Genomic DNA, 22478 nt, shown 5'->3' on the forward strand with positions numbered 1-22478 from the left:
TCACTATTAACAGCCTGATCAGTGCAACTCAAAAGAGATGTGTTGCACTGCATAAGGCAAATAATGGTCACACCAGATGCTGAATGGTTTTCTGATCCACAAATCTACTTTTTTAAGGTATATGGAGTAGGTAGAATCTCAACCTGAGAAAACAACACTACAAAACCACCTTGCCTCTCAAAGCCAGGTAGAGTTCAGACAACTCTGTCAAAGCCAGACAGATTTGAAAGTGGATAGCAATCAGCACATGCTGTGTAGGCTACTGACGTTGCTTAATTTCATTTGCTGTACAGATGCAGACTATCGTAAAAGAGGTGCTCCTACTTCTACAGTTGTAATCAGGCTTTGAATTACATATCCAATCTTTTGAGTGCAATAGAAGCAATGTGCTGGGCTAATATGGATATTTCCTAAATGTAGAGGGGTGTTCTGAATTGTAATGGGATTGGCTATAGCACCCTTATAGACCCAAGTAATCCTACTCCTTAATGTCTTGTTCAGACTGTGACAGAAATGCATAAGCCTTACTGGGACTGGTCTTGATTCTCATCTAGCCAGTCAATGTGATTTCTTCTCTCTGCCTCAGAGCAGTAATCCGCAAAACCAAAGCGGCATTACGCCACTCCAAATATGGGTCCCATACCAGTCAGTCCTAATATGGATACCGAACCCGTCAATCGTAATAAGATTCCGTACCGGTAAGTCCTAATATGGATGCCTTACAGGGCTCCTATCTCACCCTCAGCAGCTGATTTGAAATTCTGAGCCAGTAATATCAGAGGAATTGTTTAAGTGCCATTCCTTCCACTCATCTGGAATAATAAGGCACAGTGCTCCTTATTAGTGTGGCAACTCCCTCTGTTCTGTTTTTGACCACCAACTATTCACTTTCTCATCCTGAGCTGTGAGTTCCTAAGTTACTCCTAAGTTACTTTCTCTGGTGTGTGTGTGTGTGTGTGTGTGTGTTGCCCTCTCCACTACAGCAGTAATCAGAGTTTCCCTGTAGTGTTGCTTTCTGTTTTCATCTCAGGATACTGTAAGTTCCTGAACTCTAGAAAGTCTTTTGCTTCTCCAATTTGCCCCTTAGAGCTAGATCTTGTTCTCCTCTCCACTGGGAACAACTGAAATCCCTCAACAATTATGAATGTGACATTATAATATTAAACATGACAGTAGCATAAAACTTAACCATTATTATTCTATTCTCCCTCCTTCTTCCAGAAGCTCCAGGCCAGGACTTTGTAACCCTGGACTACCGCAACTACCCTAGCATCACCTACGCAGTCATCGGCAGCGCTGTCATCTTTGTCCTGGTGGTGGCGCTGTTGGCCTTGGTTCTGCACCACCAGAGGAAGCGCAGCGTGCTGCTGCCCCGGGAGATCCGGTCCTCCTACCACCACCACCACCATCAGCCCCTGCTGCTATCCCGCGTGGTCATCCTGGACCGGGGACACATCCACCCAGCTGGCCCTGGCCTCTCCCCCACCTCCCCGTCTGCAGAAGCCCAGTTCAGTGCAGGTTCACAAGGGCTACAGATGCTGTCTAGGACCCTCTACCCTGCAGACATGTCCATGGACACACCACCCTCCTACTCCCAGGCCGTGCTGGATGTCAGGTAGACATACAGTAAATGTACTGTACTGGAGCGAGTAGCGTGAGGCTAATCATTTTGCCAACTGTAGCTTTGCCTATTTAAATGTGTTTTTTTTATTAATCTGCCTCTAAACTTGATTTCAGAATACTTCGGAGCAACATTTGTTCATTTATGTGTGTGCTTCTTCCTGTATTTATTTTTCCTTCTCCATCATGCCTCCAGCCGGCCTCCCTGGTTTGACCTTCCCCCGCCTCCCTACCTCCCAGACGGGGATCTGCCGTCAGAAGGAGAGCTGCCCCAGTACGAAGCCCCCACAGAGCCCTCCACTCAGCCCAGCACACGTCTCTCTGAGCCCTCTACACCCAGAACTGTGGCCCCAGGCTTGTCCTGGCCTAGCTTCAGCTCCAGAGAAGAGTCGGACTAGCTGTAGTCCTCCTCTGATGACTGCATGTACATAGGACCACAAAACCCAGCCTCAGGGCTGTGGAAGGCTGAAGAGAGAGGAGCTGTTCAATTTGGGAAGACCCAATGGATTGTCCTGCCTAATGTAAGAATGAGAGACAAGGCTCTAGTCTACCGATAACTACAACTGACTGACTAAGGCACTTGGAATGATTGCTATTATATGCTGGCACCCTCTGCTGGAAATTTCTCTACATATCCCCTGACTGGGTTGCTCACTTATTCAATCAATCAATCATCAGTCAATTGCATTTCATCTGTGGCTATATAGTGCTTTTTATAACTGAATTTCTCAGTGTGCTTAACAACTTCAAGGGTCTAAACTTCCAAAGACAAAATAAAGACCACAGCCTCCCAACACTATGCATCTCCTGTTGGACTGGTGAAGACCCTGGTTGGTGCGAGATCCTGGAGCTTGGTTGTGTTGACTGGATGGATGGTCAACCTTTATAGTACAGTCATTAACAATGTAGTATGACTCACAGTAACTAACATTGTTTGTGGTACTCATAAAGGGTCAAATGTCACATGGTGTTACAGTAGCAGATGTATATGCTGTGCAAACATAGTGAAAGAGATACAGGGTCAGATCTGTAATGTTACAATTTAGCACATTAGGACAACCAGCTAGCCATAGAAACATGTGGGTAGTGGACCCCTGGATATGGGGCACGTTTTCCTCCCATCCGTAATGCATAATGCTGGTTCTCTTCAATCTCTGTTCTCATTGGCCATCTCTTTCATTTCATAGGGATAACTGTATTTCTCTGTCATAGAGCACTTATCATGATGGCTGGGTTTATTCATGTTTTGCCATGAACTCAAATGGAAGTATTATTTGAGGAAGATAACGTTTGGATAAAAAATTATCCTACTAAGGTCCCAGAGCAAGTTTGTTTTCAGGGTATCTGGACCTTTTCAAAGTACTCAAATATAAGTTTAACGACTTTGTCTACTGTCCCACTCAGGGTCTAGTTTGACAAAAGTTTATTGAGGTCATGTTCTATTGCCAATGAGGACAGTCCATATTGGTTTGTTTTGATATTATATCTGTTCATATCTGACTCTTTGGCAGAGAGGAGAAGAATGTTCAGATTGAACTTCTTGTCTGACGAGTGTTTTCATGTTTATTAATGTTACACTTCTGCCTGAGAGCACAAGACAAACATTTTGGCGGGGAAGAGAAAATTACATTTAAGGATTCATTTTCATTAGTGCATAAAGAGGAAGTGTAGAAATACATCAGTAGTAGCTTTGTCAGGAAAACAAATGACGAGAACATCCCCACAGCTAGAATATCTAACCATAGAGAATACAAGACCCTTCCACTTGGTACCTTGGAACACAAATGTGTAGATTGAAATAAGCATTTGGGATCCTCCTCAAGTTCAAAACATCATTCAAGTCAGTGCACTAATTACAGAAGCTGTTCGATTGGCTCTTTTGTAGTCACTGAACAAAAAGATCAGCCTTGTTCTCCTTGGTTCTATAATGATGTGTTACTGACTGTACCATGTACCACCTACCTCCATGTTTTTCCTGACAAACTGAAATTGTTGATAGTCACATAAATGGTTGATCAGAGTATTGGTGTATTTCAATCAATGCGAAATGTCAATCAGAAAAGTTTTTTTTGCTCCACGAATTACATTTAGATACATTCATTATATACAGTTTTGACTCCATACATATTCACATGTTAACCCTTTGTAGTGCTTATTTAAACAGAATTGTATGAGATCAATGTCCTTACTGGGTTGTTGAGGTAAATCAAATTAAATCACATTTTATTTGTCACATGCGCCTTACCATGAAATGTTTACTTACAAGCCATTAACCAACAATGCAGTTAAGAAAAATAGGAGTTAAGGAAATATTTACTAAAATAAACATGTGTAAATAAAGTTAGACAAGCATTTTTGTATGGAGCTCTAGAAGTGACTGATTTACCTACAGTGCCTTGGTTCAAATGTCTCTCTTACTGTATTTCTTGGATTCATACTCAACGACTCACTGATAGGATTCCAACTGACTCATAGGATTCCAACTGACTCGTAGGATCCCAACTGACTCGTAGGATCCCAACTGACTCGTAGGATCCCAACTGACTCATAGGATCCCAACTGACTCGTAGGATCCCAACTGACTCGTAGGATCCCAACTGACTCATAGGATCCCAACTGACTCATAGGATCCCAACTGACTCATAGGATCCCAACTGACTCATAGGATCCCAACTGACTCATAGGATCCCAACTGACTCATAGGATTCCAACTGACTCGTAGGATCCCAACTGACTCGTAGGATTCCAACTGACTCGTAGGATCCCAACTGACTCGTAGGATCCCAACTGACTCGTAGGATCCCAACTGACTCGTAGGATCCCAACTGACTCGTAGGATCCCAACTGACTCATAGGATCCCAACTGACTCATAGGATCCCAACTGACTCATAGGATCCCAACTGACTCATAGGATCCCAACTGACTCATAGGATCCCAACTGACTCATAGGATCCCAACTGATTCGTAGGATCCCAACTGACTCGTAGGATCCCAACTGACTCGTAGGATCCCAACTGACTCGTAGGATCCCAACTGACTCGTAGGATCCCAACTGACTCGTAGGATCCCAACTGACTCGTAGGATCCCAACTGACTCGTAGGATCCCAACTGACTCATAGGATCCCAACTGACTCATAGGATCCCAAATTCTCTAACTGCCATTCCTATTATGCAGATTATTTTCTGAATTTGCACAATAGCTATCTGACTGATTCAATTGACACCCAATAATGTTTGGATAAAGAAGAAAATTACACTTTATTTTTATTTTTTATAAGTGTCCCAATTCATTGTTTAGAAATGTGTAAGTTGCATGAGACTGTACAGATGTGAGAGAGAAGACTGTCATTGTCTCTCTGCCTCTGTCTGTCTGCCCAGTAACTAGTATTATTCATTGACTGACTAGTGAAACGTCTATCTGAAGGATCTGTGCATATGTAGTGTGGTTGTCGTGTCATTTCATTTCAGAACTTGTCAAGGGTTTCATGTGACCATGTATGTAGAGAGAGAGAGATATTTATTTAAAAGCAGCATATTTAGACTTTAAACTAATATAATAATATTTAACTATGAAACGTGTTACTTTGGATGGTACCTCTGTCTTTTGTCCATATCCCCAGCAGTCATCAGGCTGGTGGCATTATTAAACAACATGGAAACCAAAGATTATCACTCATCATCCCCATAAAACCCAGAAGATAAGCCTTACTCTCCAAAGTCCTATCCATAAACAGTGTTGTGCCTCGTTTTGTTTCAGATACCTAGCTGACTAGAGAATGAAGAGTTGTATTACTCGTATACAAAGGGGGAAATCCTGTTCATCACTAGATAATTGGAGAATGATACTCAGTCTCAGGATGAATCTGCTCACAGCTGGGTTTTATTCACTAGGAACCAGCAGAAGCAAACAGGCTGAAACGGGGATGACTACCTGAAATTTTCCAATAAAAAGTGTTTTTCTTTTCCGTTGCAAAACGTTTTGCACTAATGAATAAAGTCCTGGTCTGTTGCGTTTCAGTTACAACTTGTTACACTTTTCACGTCACTATATCCGTTTGGTTTGTGACAGTGATTACTGATTTGTTGTTCCACCCTGTTGGACCCTTGTTTCGTGTTTATCATTTATTAATTACCTTTTTGTTTGTAATGAAATATATTCTGTACATTGAAAGTAATATAAAGTGTTTCTGATTCAAAGATGTGTCAATGGATTTTATCATAAAATTCACTATTTGTATCCCATCATAATCTATGTAAAGTGTAAATATTGTTTTATTTTACATGGTTGTGCCTGGGATTCAGTTCACTTATCCTACCACCAGATGTCCCTCTTTCCATACAATTGGCCTGGGTTAAAGATGACCAACTTGTCTGAAGTCTACTGTTGTGTGGGCAGGTTTGTGATAACTCTCCCTATAGGCTCTCATTAAACTGGAGACAAACATGAGATGAATGCTTAGTTCATACAACTCTTGTTAAAAACATGATTTTCCTCTGTTTTATACTTCCACACTGAAAATGCAAAAATTATAATGTAGGAGCTATCATTTCAGTTTTGGTCAGATGGGGTTATGGCCTGCCTGGAGACGTCACCAGGCGGTAATTAGTTAGACCAATAAGAAGTTACAAACCTCACTGCCAATAAAATATAGTTCAGTGTTCCCCTCTCCATTTACATCACTCCCAGACAGTCCTTGCAAAATGTTTGCTTGAGAAATTGCTCTTTGCAATCAAGCTATTTGTTTCTTTCTGACCATTTTAACTGAAAACAATCACATTTAAAAACAATATGATTGTTAAATACACCTCTTGGAGGGAACGCAACACCCTGTTACATCTCAACTCACCGTGGAGTGAAAAAATGTGTGATCATAGGTGCGGGGAAGGACAGAGGCAGAGAAAAATACTGTTTACAGGGAATTTATTATTCCTTAAAGCGGTAAAGTGGGGAAAACGGGCTGGACGGAACCAAAGCAAAGAAAGTACAAATTAAAGAGTCCCCTCTCCTACCTTACCTGCCTACCCACTACTTACCTAACATTTAGAACCACCTGGCGCACTAACCAAAATAAAGGGGGTGGTCCTCCCAGGTCTTACCTAGTGCACATAGGCAGATTAAATACAACAGGTTATGTATGCCCGCAGGCCTCCTGCCTAAACAATACAAGGTGAGTTCCCCTTCCCCACCTGGGAACAAATTAAAGAATAATTTACGTGAACAATTTCAATAACCAAAAACACTAAGTCCTATTGACATAACTCTGAAGGAGCGGCTACAAAATAATAGCAACAAAACTTTCACTAACCAACACAGGACATAAAAAGAAGCTCTCCTCCCTGTTGGAGGAACACTGGCTTTTATCAAGCTGGAGTTGGTAATTGGCGAGACAGCTGTATCCCCTGACGAGAGGGAGGGCCAGAGCTCAAATCAGCTGCTTTAGGATTCCAGGAAGCCATTTCCTGAAACACACACATATACAAACCCACAACACAGGAACTGGGGAACGTAACGATGATCAAATGTATTTTAGTATGTCTAAGCTTTGATCGATATCAGGGCACAAGAAGAAAAGCATCAAATATTTGGCAAGGGTTTGAATTTGAAGAAAAAATGGATGAAAACGTAAAGTCATAGAGAAAGGATATATTGCCTTTGGGCCGGTCACCCATTCCTCCTTATTAAGGTATTATTTGAACACCCAGGCCCCCCACCTTGCCTTCCTCACCCCTCTTTCCCCATCACATTATGACACAACAGATAGCATCATAACATCTTTGAATCAGGCTTGTCCCTAGTCTTCTATTTCCCCCACTCCCTGGCTCCCCTTCTCTACCCTCTCATCCCTTTCTGTCCCCCTCTCCCCTTTGTCCTTGTGTCTAACTCTTTGTCGCCCTCTCCTTCTCTCACCCTCTGCCTCTCTCTCCCCTCTACCCAAACACTGATGGTGGGGTACCCTGTTTGCGTAGCCCCAACCCAGCCACACAAGCCTTAATTAAAGGACTTCTCTCTCACACACTCTCTCGCTCTCTCTCTCTCTGTCCTGTATCTCCATCTCTGCTAGGACCTTGTAATCTGTAGATCAGGGTTAGGCAGACCAGGCCTAGCAGACAGCTGGTGTGGAGGAGAGCAGCCATCCAATAGCTACCCAGGGAAATGAGAGGCGGCGTGGCAACACACAGAGACACAGATGAAGTGTTGATTCAGTGTGGCCCGTGATCTGGAGTTGATGACCTTCATTGAGTCCCCAAGGAAATGAAAGCAAGCCCATAACTCAGATTTAATGGCCCGGGGTATGATGGCGGAGCTGGGGTTGGTTGGGTGATGGAGGTGGTGTGCTGGGGGGTGGGGGGTGATGATAGTGTTGGTGGTGGTAGTGTGATGATGGTGGTAGTGATTGTGGTGGTAATGATGGTGGTGGCAATGGTTGTGATGGTGGTGGTGGTAGTGTGATGATGGTGGTGGTGATGATTGTGGTGGTGGTGGTAGTGTGATGATGGTGGTAGTGATGATGGTGGTGGTAATGATTGTGGTAGTGTGATGGTGGTGTGACGATGGTGGTGGTAATGATGATGGTGGTGGTAATGATTGTGGTGGTGGTAATGATTGTGGTGGTGGTAGTGTGATGATGGTGGTAGTGATGATGGTGGTGGTAATGTTGGTGGTGGTGGTAATGATTGTGGTGGTGGTGGTAGTGTGATGATGGTGGTAGTGATGATGGTGGTGGTAATGATTGTGGTGGTGGTAGTGTAATGATGGTGGTGGTAATGATTGTGGTGGTGGTAGTGTGATGATGGTGGTGGTAAATATGGTGGTAGTGATGATGATGGTGGTAATTATGGTGGTAGTGATGATGGTGGTGGCAATGATTGTGGTGGTGTTAATGTGATGATGGTGGTAGTGATGATGGTGTGATGATGGTGGTGGCAATGATTGTGGTGATGTTAATGTGATGATGGTGGTGGTAGTGTGATGATGGTGGTAGTGATGATGGTGGTGGTGGTAGTGTGATGATGGTGGTGGTAATGATGGTGGTTGTGGTAATGATTGAGGTGGTGGTCTTGTGATGATGGTGGTAGTGATGATGGTGGTGGTGGTAGTGTGATGATGGTGGTGGTAATGATTGTGGTGGTGGTAGTGTGATGATGGTGGTGGTGGTAGTGGATGTATTGTGATGATGGTGGTAATGATGGTGGTAGTGATGATGATGGTACTAATTATGGTGGTAGTGATGATGGTGGTGGTAATGATTGTGGTGGTGGTAGTGTGATGATGGTGGTGGTGGTAGTGGATGTATTGTGATGATGGTGGTAATGATGGTGGTAGTGATGATGATGGTACTAATTATGGTCGTAGTGATGATGGTGGTGGTAATGATTGTGGTGGTGGTAGTGTGATGATGGTGGTGGTGGTAGTGGATGTATTGTGATGATGGTGGTAATGATGGTGGTAGTGATGGTGGTGGCGGTAATGATTGTGGTGGTGGTAGTGTGATGATGGTGGTGGTAATTGTGGATGTATTGTGATGATGGTGGTAATGATGGTGGTAGTGATGGTGGTGGCGGTAATGATTGTGGTGGTGGTGGTATGATTGTGGTGGTGGTAGTGTGATGATGGTGGTGGTAATTGTGGATGTATTGTGATGATGGTGGTAATGATGGTGGTAGTGATGGTGGTGGTAATTGTGGATGTATTGTGATGATGGTGGTAATGATGGTGGTAGTGATGGTGGTGGCGGTAATGATTGTGGTGGTGGTAGTGTGATGATGGTGGTGGTAATTGTGGATGTATTGTGATGATGGTGGTAATGATGGTGGTAGTGATAATGATTGTGGTGGTGGTAGTGTGATGATGGTGGTGGTAATTGTGGATGTATTGTGATGATGGTGGTAATGATGGTGGTAGTGATGGTGGTGGCGGTAATGATTGTGGTGGTGGTAGTGTGATGATGGTGGTGGTAATTGTGGATGTATTGTGATGATGGTGGTAATGATGGTGGTAGTGATGATGGTGGTGGTAATGATTGTGGTGGTGGTAGTGTGATGATGGTGGTGGTAATTGTGGATGTATTGTGATGATGGTGGTAGTGATGGTGGTGGCGGTAATGATTGTGGTGGTGGTGGTATGATTGTGGTGGTGGTAGTGTGATGATGGTGGTGGTAATGATTGTGGTGGTGGTGGTGGTGGTGGTGGTGGTGGTAATGATTGTGGTGGTGGTGGTAGTGTGATGATGGTGGTAGTGATGATGGTGGTGGTAATGATTGTGGCGGTGGTGGTAGTGTGATGATGGTGGTAGTGGTAATGATTGTGGTGGTGGTAGTGTGATGATGGTGGTGGTAATGATTGTGGTGGTGGTAGTGTGATGATGGTGGTGGTAATGATTGTGGTGGTGGTGGTGGTGGTAGTGTGATGATGGTGGTAGCGATGATGGTGGTGGTAATTGTGGTAGTGATGATGGTGGTGGTAATTGTGGTGGTAGTGTGATGATGGTGTGATGATGGTGGTAGTGGTAATGATTGTGGTGGTGGTAGTGTGATGATGGTGGTGGTAATGATTGTGGTGGTGGTAGTGTGATGATGGTGGTGGTAAATATGGTGGTAGTGATGATGATGGTGGTAATTATGGTGGTAGTGATGATGGTGGTGGCAATGATTGTGGTGGTGTTAATGTGATGATGGTGGTAGTGATGATGGTGTGATGATGGTGGTGGCAATGATTGTGGTGGTGTTAATGTGATGATGGTGGTGGTAGTGTGATGATGGTGGTAGTGATGATGGTGGTGGTGGTAGTGTGATGATGGTGGTGGTAATGATAGTGGTGGTGGTAATGATTGTGGTGGTGGTAGTGTGATGATGGTGGTAGTGATGATGGTGGTGGTGGTAGTGTGATGATGGTGGTGGTAATGATGGTGATGGTAAATATGGTGGTAGTGATGATGATGGTACTAATTATGGTGGTAGTGATGATGGTGGTGGTAATGATTGTGGTGGTGGTAGTGTGATGATGGTGGTGGTGGTAGTGGATGTATTGTGATGATGGTGGTAATGATGGTGGTAGTGATGATGATGGTACTAATTATGGTGGTAGTGATGATGGTGGTGGTAATGATTGTGGTGGTGGTAGTGTGATGATGGTAGTGGTGGTAGTGTGATGATGGTGGTGGTAATGATGGTGGTGGTGGTAATGATTGTGGTGGTGGTAGTGTGATGATGGTGGTAGTGATGATGGTGGTGGTGGTAGTGTGATGATGGTGGTGGTAATGATGGTGATGGTAAATATGGTGGTAGTGATGATGATGGTACTAATTATGGTGGTAGTGATGATGGTGGTGGTAATGATTGTGGTGGTGGTAGTGTGATGATGGTGGTGGTAGTGGATGTATTGTGATGATGGTGGTAATGATGGTGGTAGTGATGATGATGGTACTAATTATGGTGGTAGTGATGATGGTGGTGGTAATGATTGTGGTGGTGGTAGTGTGATGATGGTGGTGGTGGTAGTGGATGTATTGTGATGATGGTGGTAATGATGGTGGTAGTGATGGTGGTGGCGGTAATGATTGTGGTGGTGGTAGTGTGATGATGGTGGTGGTAATTGTGGATGTATTGTGATGATGGTGGTAATGATGGTGGTAGTGATGGTGGTGGTAATTGTGGATGTATTGTGATGATGGTGGTAATGATGGTGGTAGTGATGGTGGTGGCGGTAATGATTGTGGTGGTGGTAGTGTGATGATGGTGGTGGTAATTGTGGATGTATTGTGATGATGGTGGTAATGATGGTGGTAGTGATAATGATTGTGGTGGTGGTAGTGTGATGATGGTGGTGGTAATTGTGGATGTATTGTGATGATGGTGGTAATGATGGTGGTAGTGATGGTGGTGGCGGTAATGATTGTGGTGGTGGTAGTGTGATGATGGTGGTGGTAATTGTGGATGTATTGTGATGATGGTGGTAATGATGGTGGTAGTGATGGTGGTGGCGGTAATGATTGTGGTGGTGGTGGTATGATTGTGGTGGTGGTAGTGTGATGATGGTGGTGGTAATGATTGTGGTGGTGGTGGTGGTAATGATTGTGGTGGTGGTGGTAGTGTGATGATGGTGGTAGTGATGATGGTGGTGGTAATGATTGTGGCGGTGGTGGTAGTGTGATGATGGTGTGATGATGGTGGTAGTGGTAATGATTGTGGTGGTGGTAGTGTGATGATGGTGGTGGTAATGATTGTGGTGGTGGTAGTGTGATGATGGTGGTGGTAATGATTGTGGTGGTGGTGTGGTGGTAGTGTGATGATGGTGGTAGCGATGATGGTGGTGGTAATTGTGGTAGTGATGATGGTGGTGGTAATTGTGGTGGTAGTGATGATGGTGGTGGTAATGTTTGTGGTGGTGGTAATGATTGTGGTGGTGGTGGTAGTGTGATGATGGTGGTAGTGATGATGGTGGTGGTAATGATTGTGGCGGTGGTGGTAGTGTGATGATGGTGGTAGTGATGATGGTGGTAATGATTGTGGTAGTGATGGTGGTGGCGGTAATGACTGTGGTGGTGGTAGTGTGATGATGGTGGTGGTAATTGTGGATGTATTGTGATGATGGTGGTAATGATGGTGGTAGTGATAATGATTGTGGTGGTGGTAGTGTGTTGATGGTGGTGGTAATTGTGGAAGTATTGTGATGATGGTGGTAATGATGGTGGTAATGATGGTGGTAGTGATAATGATTGTGGTGGTGGTAGTGTGATGATGGTGGTGGTAATTGTGGATGTATTGTGATGATGGTGGTAATGATGGTGGTAGTGATGATGGTGGTGGTAATGATTGTGGTGGTGGTAGTGTGATGATGGTGGTGGTAATTGTGGATGTATTGTGATGATGGTGGTAATGATGGTGGTAGTGATGGTGGTGGCGGTAATGATTGTGGTGGTGGTGGTATGATTGTGGTGGTGGTAGTGTGATGATGATGGTGGTAATGATGGTGGTGGTGGTGGTGGTGGTGGTAATGATTGTGGTGGTGGTGGTAGTGTGATGATGGTGGTAGTGATGATGGTGGTGGTAATGATTGTGATGGTGGTGGTAGTGTGATGATGGTGGTAGTGGTAATGATTGTGGTGGTGGTAGTGTGATGATGGTGGTGGTAATGATTGTGGTGGTGGTAGTGTGATGATGGTGGTGGTAATGATTGTGGTGGTGGTGGTGGTGGTAGTGTGATGATGGTGGTAGCGATGATGGTGGTGGTAATTGTGGTAGTGATGATGGTGGTGGTAATTGTGGTGGTAGTGATGATGGTGGTGGTAATGTTTGTGGTGGTGGTAATGATTGTGGTGGTGGTGGTAGTGTGATGATGGTGGTAGTGATGATGGTGGTGGTAATGATTGTGGCGGTGGTGGTAGTGTGATGATGGTGGTAGTGATGATGGTGGTAATGATGGTGGTAGTGATGGTGGTGGCGGTAATGATTGTGGTGGTGGTAGTGTGATGATGGTGGTGGTAATTGTGGATGTATTGTGATGATGGTGGTAATGATGGTGGTAGTGATAATGATTGTGGTGGTGGTAGTGTGATGATGGTGGTGGTAATTGTGGATGTATTGTGATGATGGTGGTAATGATGGTGGTAGTGATGATGGTGGTGGTAATGATTGTGGTGGTGGTAGTGTGATGATGGTGGTGGTAATTGTGGATGTATTGTGATGATGGTGGTAATGATGGTGGTAGTGATGGTGGTGGCGGTAATGATTGTGGTGGTGGTGGTATGATTGTGGTGGTGGTAGTGTGATGATGGTGGTGGTAATGATTGTGGTGGTGGTGGTGGTGGTGGTAATGATTGTGGTGGTGGTGGTGGTAGTGTGATGATGGTGGTAGTGATGATGGTGGTGGTAATTGTGGAAGTATTGTGATGATGGTGGTAATGATGGTGGTAATGATGGTGGTAGTGATAATGATTGTGGTGGTGGTAGTGTGATGATGGTGGTGGTAATTGTGGATGTATTGTGATGATGGTGGTAATGATGGTGGTAGTGATGATGGTGGTGGTAATGATTGTGGTGGTGGTAGTGTGATGATGGTGGTGGTAATTGTGGATGTATTGTGATGATGGTGGTAATGATGGTGGTAGTGATGGTGGTGGCGGTAATGATTGTGGTGGTGGTGGTATGATTGTGGTGGTGGTAGTGTGATGATGATGGTGGTAATGATTGTGGTGGTGGTGGTGGTGGTGGTGGTAATGATTGTGGTGGTGGTGGTAGTGTGATGATGGTGGTAGTGATGATGGTGGTGGTAATGATTGTGGCGGTGGTGGTAGTGTGATGATGGTGGTAGTGGTAATGATTGTGGTGGTGGTAGTGTGATGATGGTGGTGGTAATGATTGTGGTGGTGGTAGTGTGATGATGGTGGTGGTAATGATTGTGGTGGTGGTGGTGGTGGTAGTGTGATGATGGTGGTAGCGATGATGGTGGTGGTAATTGTGGTAGTGATGATGGTGGTGGTAATTGTGGTGGTAGTGATGATGGTGGTGGTAATGTTTGTGGTGGTGGTAATGATTGTGGTGGTGGTGGTAGTGTGATGATGGTGGTAGTGATGATGGTGGTGGTAATGATTGTGGCGGTGGTGGTAGTGTGATGATGGTGGTAGTGATGATGGTGGTAATGATGGTGGTAGTGATGGTGGTGGCGGTAATGATTGTGGTGGTGGTAGTGTGATGATGGTGGTGGTAATTGTGGATGTATTGTGATGATGGTGGTAATGATGGTGGTAGTGATAATGATTGTGGTGGTGGTAGTGTGATGATGGTGGTGGTAATTGTGGATGTATTGTGATGATGGTGGTAATGATGGTGGTAGTGATGATGGTGGTGGTAATGATTGTGGTGGTGGTAGTGTGATGATGGTGGTGGTAATTGTGGATGTATTGTGATGATGGTGGTAATGATGGTGGTAGTGATGGTGGTGGCGGTAATGATTGTGGTGGTGGTGGTATGATTGTGGTGGTGGTAGTGTGATGATGGTGGTGGTAATGATTGTGGTGGTGGTGGTGGTGGTGGTAATGATTGTGGTGGTGGTGGTAGTGTGGAGTGATGATGATGGTGGTAGTGTATTGTGATGATGGTGGTAATGATGGTGGTAATGATGGTGGTGGTAATGATTGTGTGATGATGTGGTAATGGTGGTGGTAATGATGGTGGATGATGATGATGGTGGTAATGATGGTGGTGAGTGATGATGGTGGTGGTAATGATTGTGGTGGTGGTGGTGTGATGATGGTGGTGGTAGCGATTGTGGATGTATTGTGATGATGGTGGTAATGATGGTGGTAGTGATGGTGGTGGTAATGATTGTGGTGGTGGTGGTATGATTGTGGTGGTGGTAGTGTGATGATGATGGTGGTAATGATTGTGGTGGTGGTGGTGGTGGTGGTGGTAATGATTGTGGTGGTGGTGGTAGTGTGATGATGGTGGTAGTGATGATGGTGGTGGTAATGATTGTGGCGGTGGTGGTAGTGTGATGATGGTGGTAGTGGTAATGATTGTGGTGGTGGTAGTGTGATGATGGTGGTGGTAATGATTGGTGGTGGTGGTAGTGTGTGATGATGGTGGTAATGATTGTGGTGGTGGTGGTGGTGGTAGTGTGATGATGGTGGTAGTGATGATGGTGGTGGTAATTGTGGTAGTGATGATGGTGGTGGTAATTGTGGTGGTAGTGATGATGGTGGTGGTAATGTTTGTGGTGGTGGTAATGATTGTGGTGGTGGTAGTGTGATGATGGTGGTAGTGATTGATGGTGGTGGTAATGATTGTGGCGGTGGTGGTAGTGTGATGATGGTGGTAGTGATGATGGTGGTAATGATGGTGGTAGTGATGGTGGTGGTGGTAATGATTGTGGTGGTGGTAGTGTGATGATGGTGGTGGTAATTGTGGATGTATTGTGATGATGGTGGTAATGATGGTGGTAGTGATAATGATTGTGGTGGTGGTAGTGTGATGATGGTGGTGGTAATTGTGGATGTATTGTGATGATGGTTGTAATGATGGTGGTAGTGATGATGGTGGTGGTAATGATTGTGGTGGTGGTAGTGTGATGATGGTGGTGGTAATTGTGGATGTATTGTGATGATGGTGGTAATGATGGTGGTAGTGATGGTGGTGGCGGTAATGATTGTGGTGGTGGTGGTATGATTGTGGTGGTGGTAGTGTGATGATGGTGGTGGTAATGATTGTGATGGTGGTGGTAGTGTGATGATGGTGGTAGTGGTAATGATTGTGGTGGTGGTAGTGTGATGATGGTGGTGGTAATGATTGTGGTGGTGGTAGTGTGATGATGGTGGTGGTAATGATTGTGGTGGTGGTGGTGGTAGTGTGATGATGGTGGTAGCGATGATGGTGGTGGTAATTGTGGTAGTGATGATGGTGGTGGTAATTGTGGCTGTAGTGATGATGGTGGTGGTAATGTTTGTGGTGGTGGTAATGATTGTGGTGGTGGTGGTAGTGTGATGATGGTGGTAGTGATTGATGGTGGTGGTAATGATTGTGGTGGTGGTGGTAGTGTGATGATGGTGGTAGTGATGATGGTAGTGATGGTGGTGGCGGTAATGATTGTGGTGGTGGTAGTGTGATGATGGTGGTGGTAATTGTGGATGTATTGTGATGATGGTGGTAATGATGGTGGTAGTGATAATGATTGTGGTGGTGGTAGTGTGATGATGGTGGTGGTAATTGTGGATGTATTGTGATGATGGTGGTAATGATGGTGGTAGTGATGATGGTGGTGGTAATGATTGTGGTGGTGGTAGTGTGTGATGGTGGTGGTAATTGTGGATGTATTGTGATGATGGTGGTAATGATGGTGGTAGTGATGGTGGTGGCGGTAATGATTGTGGTCGTGGTGGTATGATTGTGGTGGTGGTAGTGTGATGATGGTGGTGGTAATGATTGTGGGTGGTGGTGGTGGTGGTGGTAATGATTGTGGTGGTGGTGGTAGTGTGATGATGGTGGTAGTGATGATGGTGGTGGTAATGATTGTGGCGGTGGTGGTAGTGTGATGATGGTGGTAGTGATTGGTGGATGGTGGTGGTAATGATTGTGGCGGTGGTGGTAGTGTGATGATGGTGGTAGTGATGATGGTAGTGATGGTGGTGGTGGTGATTGTGGTGGTGGTAGTGTGATGATGGTGGTGGTAATTGTGGATGTATTGTGATGATGGTGGTAATGATGGTGGTGGTGGTAATGATTGTGGTGGTGGTAGTGATGATGGTGGTGGTAATGATTGTGGTGGTGGTAGTGTGATGATGGTGGTGGTAATTGTGGAAGTATTGTGATGATGGTGGTAATGATGGTGGTAATGATGGTGGTAGTGATAATGATTGTGGTGGTGGTAGTGTGATGATGGTGGTGGTAATTGTGGATGTATTGTGATGATGGTGGTAATGATGGTGGTAGTGATGATGGTGGTGGTAATGATTGTGGTGGTGGTAGTGTGATGATGGTGGTGGTAATTGTGGATGTATTGTGATGATGGTGGTAATGATGGTGGTAGTGATGGTGGTGGCGGTAATGATTGTGGTGGTGGTAGTGGTGATGATGATGGTGGTAATGATTGTGGTGGTGGTGGTGGTGGTGGTGGTAATGATTGTGGTGGTGGTGGTAGTGTGATGATGGTAGTGATGATGGTGGTGGTAATGATTGTGGTGGTGGTAGTGTGATGATGGTGGTAGTTCTCACACATGGTAATGATTGTGGTGGTGGTAGTGTGATGATGGTGGTGGTAATGATTGTGGTGGTGGTAGTGTGATGATGGTGGTGGTAATGATTGTGGTGGTGGTGGTGGTGGTAGTGTGATGATGGTGGTAGCGATGATGGTGGTGGTAATTGTGGTAGTGATGATGGTGGTGGTAATTGTGGTGGTAGTGATGATGGTGGTGGTAATGTTTGTGGTGGTGGTAATGATTGTGGTGGTGGTGTAGTGTGATGATGGTGGTAGTGATGATGGTGGTGGTAATGATTGTGGTGGTGGTAGTGTGATGATGGTGGTAGTGATGATGGTGGTAATGATGGTGGTAGTGATGGTGGTCGGTAATGATTGTGGTGGTGGTAGTGTGATGATGGTGGTGGTAATTGATGGATGCATTGTGATGATGGTGGTAATGATGGTAGTGATAATGATTGTGGTGGTGGTAGTGTGATGATGGTGGTGGTAATTGTGGATGTATTGTGATGATGGTGGTAATGATGGTGGTAGTGATGATGGTGGTGGTAATGATTGTGGTGGTGGTAGTGTGATGATGGTGGTGGTAAAACAGGATGTATTGTGATGATGGTGGTAATGATGGTGGTAGTGATGGTGGTTTCTCGGTAATGATTGTGGTGGTGGTGGTATGATTGTGGTGGTGGTAGTGTGATGATGGTGGTGGTAATGATTGTGGTGGTGGTGGTGGTGGTGGTGGTAATGATTGTGGTGGTGGTGGTAGTGTGATGATGGTGGTAGTGATGATGGTGGTGGTAATGATTGTGGCGGTGGTGGTAGTGTGATGATGGTGTGATGATGGTGGTAGTGGTAATGATTGTGGTGGTGGTAGTGTGATGATGGTGGTGGTAATGATTGTGGTGGTGGTGTGATGATGGTGGTAGTGGTAATGATTGTGGTGGTGGTAGTGTGATGATGGTGGTGGTAATGATTGTGGTGGTGGTAGTGTGATGATGGTGGTGGTAATGATTGTGGTGGTGGTGGTGGTGGTAGTGTGATGATGGTGGTAGCGATGATGGTGGTGGTAATTGTGGTAGTGATGATGGTGGTGGTAATTGTGGTGGTAGTGATGATGGTGGTGGTAATGTTTGTGGTGGTGGTAATGATTGTGGTGGTGGTGGTAGTGTGATGATGGTGGTAGTGATGATGGTGGTGGTAATGATTGTGGCGGTGGTGGTAGTGTGATGATGGTGGTAGTGATGATGGTGGTAATGATGGTGGTAGTGATGGTGGTGGCGGTAATGATTGTGGTGGTGGTAGTGTGATGATGGTGGTGGTAATTGTGGATGTATTGTGATGATGGTGGTAATGATGGTGGTAGTGATAATGATTGTGGTGGTGGTAGTGTGATGATGGTGGTGGTAATTGTGGATGTATTGTGATGATGGTGGTAATGATGGTGGTAGTGATGATGGTGGTGGTAATGATTGTGGTGGTGGTAGTGTGATGATGGTGGTGGTAATTGTGGATGTATTGTGATGATGGTGGTAATGATGGTGGTAGTGATGGTGGTGGTAATGATTGTGGTGGTGGTGGTATGATTGTGGTGGTGGCAGTGTGATGATGGTGGTGGTAATGATTGTGGTGGTGGTGGTGGTGGTGGTGGTAATGATTGTGGTGGTGGTGGTAGTGTGATGATGGTGGTAGTGATGATGGTGGTGGTAATGATTGTGGCGGTGGTGGTAGTGTGATGATGGTGTGATGATGGTGGTAGTGGTAATGATTGTGGTGGTGGTAGTGTGATGATGGTGGTGGTAATGATTGTGGTGGTGGTAGTGTGATGATGGTGGTGGTAATGATTGTGGTGGTGGTGGTGGTGGTAGTGTGATGATGGTGGTAGCGATGATGGTGGTGGTAATTGTGGTAGTGATGATGGTGGTGGTAATTGTGGTGGTAGTGATGATGGTGGTGGTAATGTTTGTGGTGGTGGTAATGATTGTGGCGGTGGTGGTAGTGTGATGATGGTGGTAGTGATGATGGCGGTGGTAATGTTTGTGGTGGTGGTAGTGTGATGATGCATGTACTATAATAAATTGCAGGTTGACAGGATAAATAGCTCAGGGGCAAGGGCTTCCTCGCTCCTGGACTCTCCTTTGTGTTACATTACCACCAACCATGGCTGTTGGATGCACTACATGTGTGATGCAGCTGGTTGATGCGCCATTTCCTTTCAAATAATTGGAAAAGTGCATTATTGAGTCATGAGACTCTAGTAGTTCCATCTCATGATTACAAAATAATATACATACAGTAAATACCAACAAATGATCTCAAAATTCTCTCTTTTCTGTTCTCACACATTAAGATAGTAATGTGTTCATCCCCCAGAGGCTGTGATTGCACCACCCAAAGCATACATCAACAATAAATACACTATAAACGACACAGACACTAAAAGCAGCATCATCTATGAATATAAAAGTGTTCATGTTAAAAAGAGTCTTAGCATAAGCTAAGAAGTATCGGCCGTTTGCGCTCACACACACACTCTTCTTCCCACTCACTTACACTCTCCAAAACAGCCCACAGTCTTCTACTGGGCTGCACATCCATAGCTCCAGTGAACTGGACATAAGACTGTGTTTTCTCATGTAAATGTAGTGACTGTGGAGGGGAAGGAGGGTGTGCTGTTAGTGTGGTGCAGCTCTGATGGGCTTCGCTGAGGGCTTGGCGAGCTAGACCCTTATCAGATGAAGAGCAGGCCTCTGAGGGAGGGCGAGGAGGGACTAGGAGACTGGGAGAGGGGAGAATAGAACAGCTGGCGGACTCACGCGTGCAACCCCAAAACACACAGAGCTCAGACTCACTGAGCACGGTGGGAAAGCCCAACGCTAAGAAGTCCACAAACACATACAGTCTCGTGTTATTATCAGCCAACGGACAGCGAGGCTAAGCCCACACACACCACAATCCCAAAATAACAAGCTCAATCACACACATTAGAGTAGACACAATCATACACTGACACACACCAGCAGCAAGCTCAGCCATCAACCTGCATGCCTCAGTACACACACACATGATTACACACATCAGACGCGTTAATCACATTCACACATACTGTATACAAAACACACGCACACTCACATTCAAAACACACACAGGAACACACACAGACAGATTTGTTTTTGTTTTAAATAAAGCAGTCTATTTTTTTCCAGTCTAAGTGCCAGGGTCTCACACAGAGCAGATCAGTAGCCAGACCACTGTTCTATTTGTTTCGGAGTTATTATGGAAAACACCCAGACAGCCAAAAGTGGTGTTATCAGCATTCACCCATTTTCACAGACTGGGATTGTAGAAAACAAGCCTGAATTGCCACTGTTAGACAGATCTTGTTTAAAGATCTGTGCCTTGCTCCAGTCTAATCCAGAGTGGTAAGTCTCTGTGTGTATGTATGGGTCCAGTTAGCTGTGTTTGTTCTGGTCTATCTGAGAGTTCCAGGCCACTGACAGGACCTTAATACAGTATCTCCCTATGGCAGTTTCTCCTGGCTTAATTGGGTTTTATTGCATCCTGGCCAGAGCCGTTGGTTTTATGTGTGTGTGTTAGTGTAAAATAACAAAGCTCCACAAGCTATAGGTGGGTCTCTGTGCCAATAGGTTTGGGATCTAATACAGTCCTACTCTATTTTGTGCAAAGTGGATGGCCTAAGACTACCTACTGAAGGAAGAAGAGGGCTACTGTTCTGTGTCAATTACAGTACAACTGCTACCTCCCTTCATCATTCACTTGTCATCTACACATTGTAGGTGTCAATCCTCATCATCAATAAAGTCTTGGTCATTTGTTTTAAAAGTATTTAATACATACCATTCAAATACACTAATTCATATGATACAAATTACAGACCTCTACATGCTTTGTCAGTAGGAAAACCTGCAAAATCGGCAGTGTATCAAATACCTGTTCTCCCCACTGTATATGGATGTATGCTTAACTCAGGGGGGCGGCATTAGCAGCTGAAACAGTAACACTTCCCTGCTTAAGAATAGCCCAGGACCCTGCCTCTTGCCCTCCCCATTCAGACCAGGCCTAAACATACACCAGCATGCTAATAGCTAATCCCCAGGGCAGGCCACCTTTGTCCCCACACAACCCACCGCCAATGTCTCTTTTTGGGCACTGGGTGACAACCACCAGCCTGGATGGGCCTGCTATAGCCAGCAGGTTGACAAATTCTAAAGGCTTGTTTCTCCTGGGCTGCAAACAGCGGATTGCTAGGCCCTGATGGATTTCTGAAGGGCGTAAGATTGGCGTTTGTCTTAGTTTTCCCTTCTGTCCGGGATGTGCAAGGAGAGGTATGTTAGCTGTCTCTGGGTAGTGAGAGTGTGGCGTGTGGTGGCTGTCTTACAGCGGGTGGTCTGTGTGAGAGACAAAGCCCCCCGGCTGGCCTGATAGACTGCAGTAGGGAGGGAATGCACTCACCACTGTCACTCTTTGTGTTAGGGAGGGAATTGGTGTCAAATGGGGCTGAGAAGACGTTTGATTTTGGGGGAGAGATTTTAGGGACAGTTCTGGGAGATGTGTGGCTGTTTGTGTGTCCCTAAGGAACAGTGAATTCCTCATCGCAAGGTGGAGAGCTGGGGGAGAGACAGGGGATCAAAGAGGGGAAGTCAGCATTGATTGGTTGTGTATGGACATTCCACAGTACAAGGTGCAGAGAGGAGGCCACAGCTTGAGCTGAAGAGGTCACCTCTGGGGAATAAGACATTCCATTTAATGGTTTATGGGCTTACATAGAAAAGAAAATAAGAGAAAATAAAGGATAGATGGATTGGTTGACAGAGAGACAGATAATTCTCTCTATATATATATATATATATATATATAATAAGATCTTGTTAGAGATCTTGTCTGAAAAGAGGAAAGGTCTTCTTGCGCGTGTGTGAGTGGTAATGTTGTTTCAATAACATTGTTTCAATCAGTAAGGTTGGTCTGATTGGAAAGCTCACTTTACTTCATTCAGTAAGCATAATATACACGTAACTGCCAAAATGAAGGAAACACCCCCTGTGTCTTAATAGGGTGTTGGGCCACCACAATCTGCCAGAACAGCTTCAATTTGCCCTGGCATAGATTATACAAGTGTCTGGAACTGGAGCCATTCTTCCACAAGAAATTCCATA

The 22478-nt window shown here is 45.0% G+C and overlaps 1 protein-coding gene across 1 annotated transcript in view; it reads left to right on the forward strand.

Moving 5' to 3' along the window:
* LOC115134161 (low-density lipoprotein receptor class A domain-containing protein 3-like) overlaps positions 1-5819 on the forward strand; it is a 201827-nt gene extending 196008 nt beyond the window's left edge. Inside the window, exons 5-6 of the mRNA XM_029667855.2 lie at positions 1222-1615; positions 1817-5819. Coding sequence (XP_029523715.1) covers positions 1222-1615; positions 1817-2018 — 596 coding nt within the window. The 3' untranslated portion in view covers positions 2019-5819. The remainder of the gene's footprint in view (positions 1-1221; positions 1616-1816) is intronic.
* Positions 5820-22478: the final 16659 nt, after the last annotated feature.

Source organism: Oncorhynchus nerka, linkage group LG9a (genome assembly GCF_034236695.1).
Source record: "Oncorhynchus nerka isolate Pitt River linkage group LG9a, Oner_Uvic_2.0, whole genome shotgun sequence".
Lineage (NCBI taxonomy): Eukaryota > Metazoa > Chordata > Actinopteri > Salmoniformes > Salmonidae > Oncorhynchus > Oncorhynchus nerka.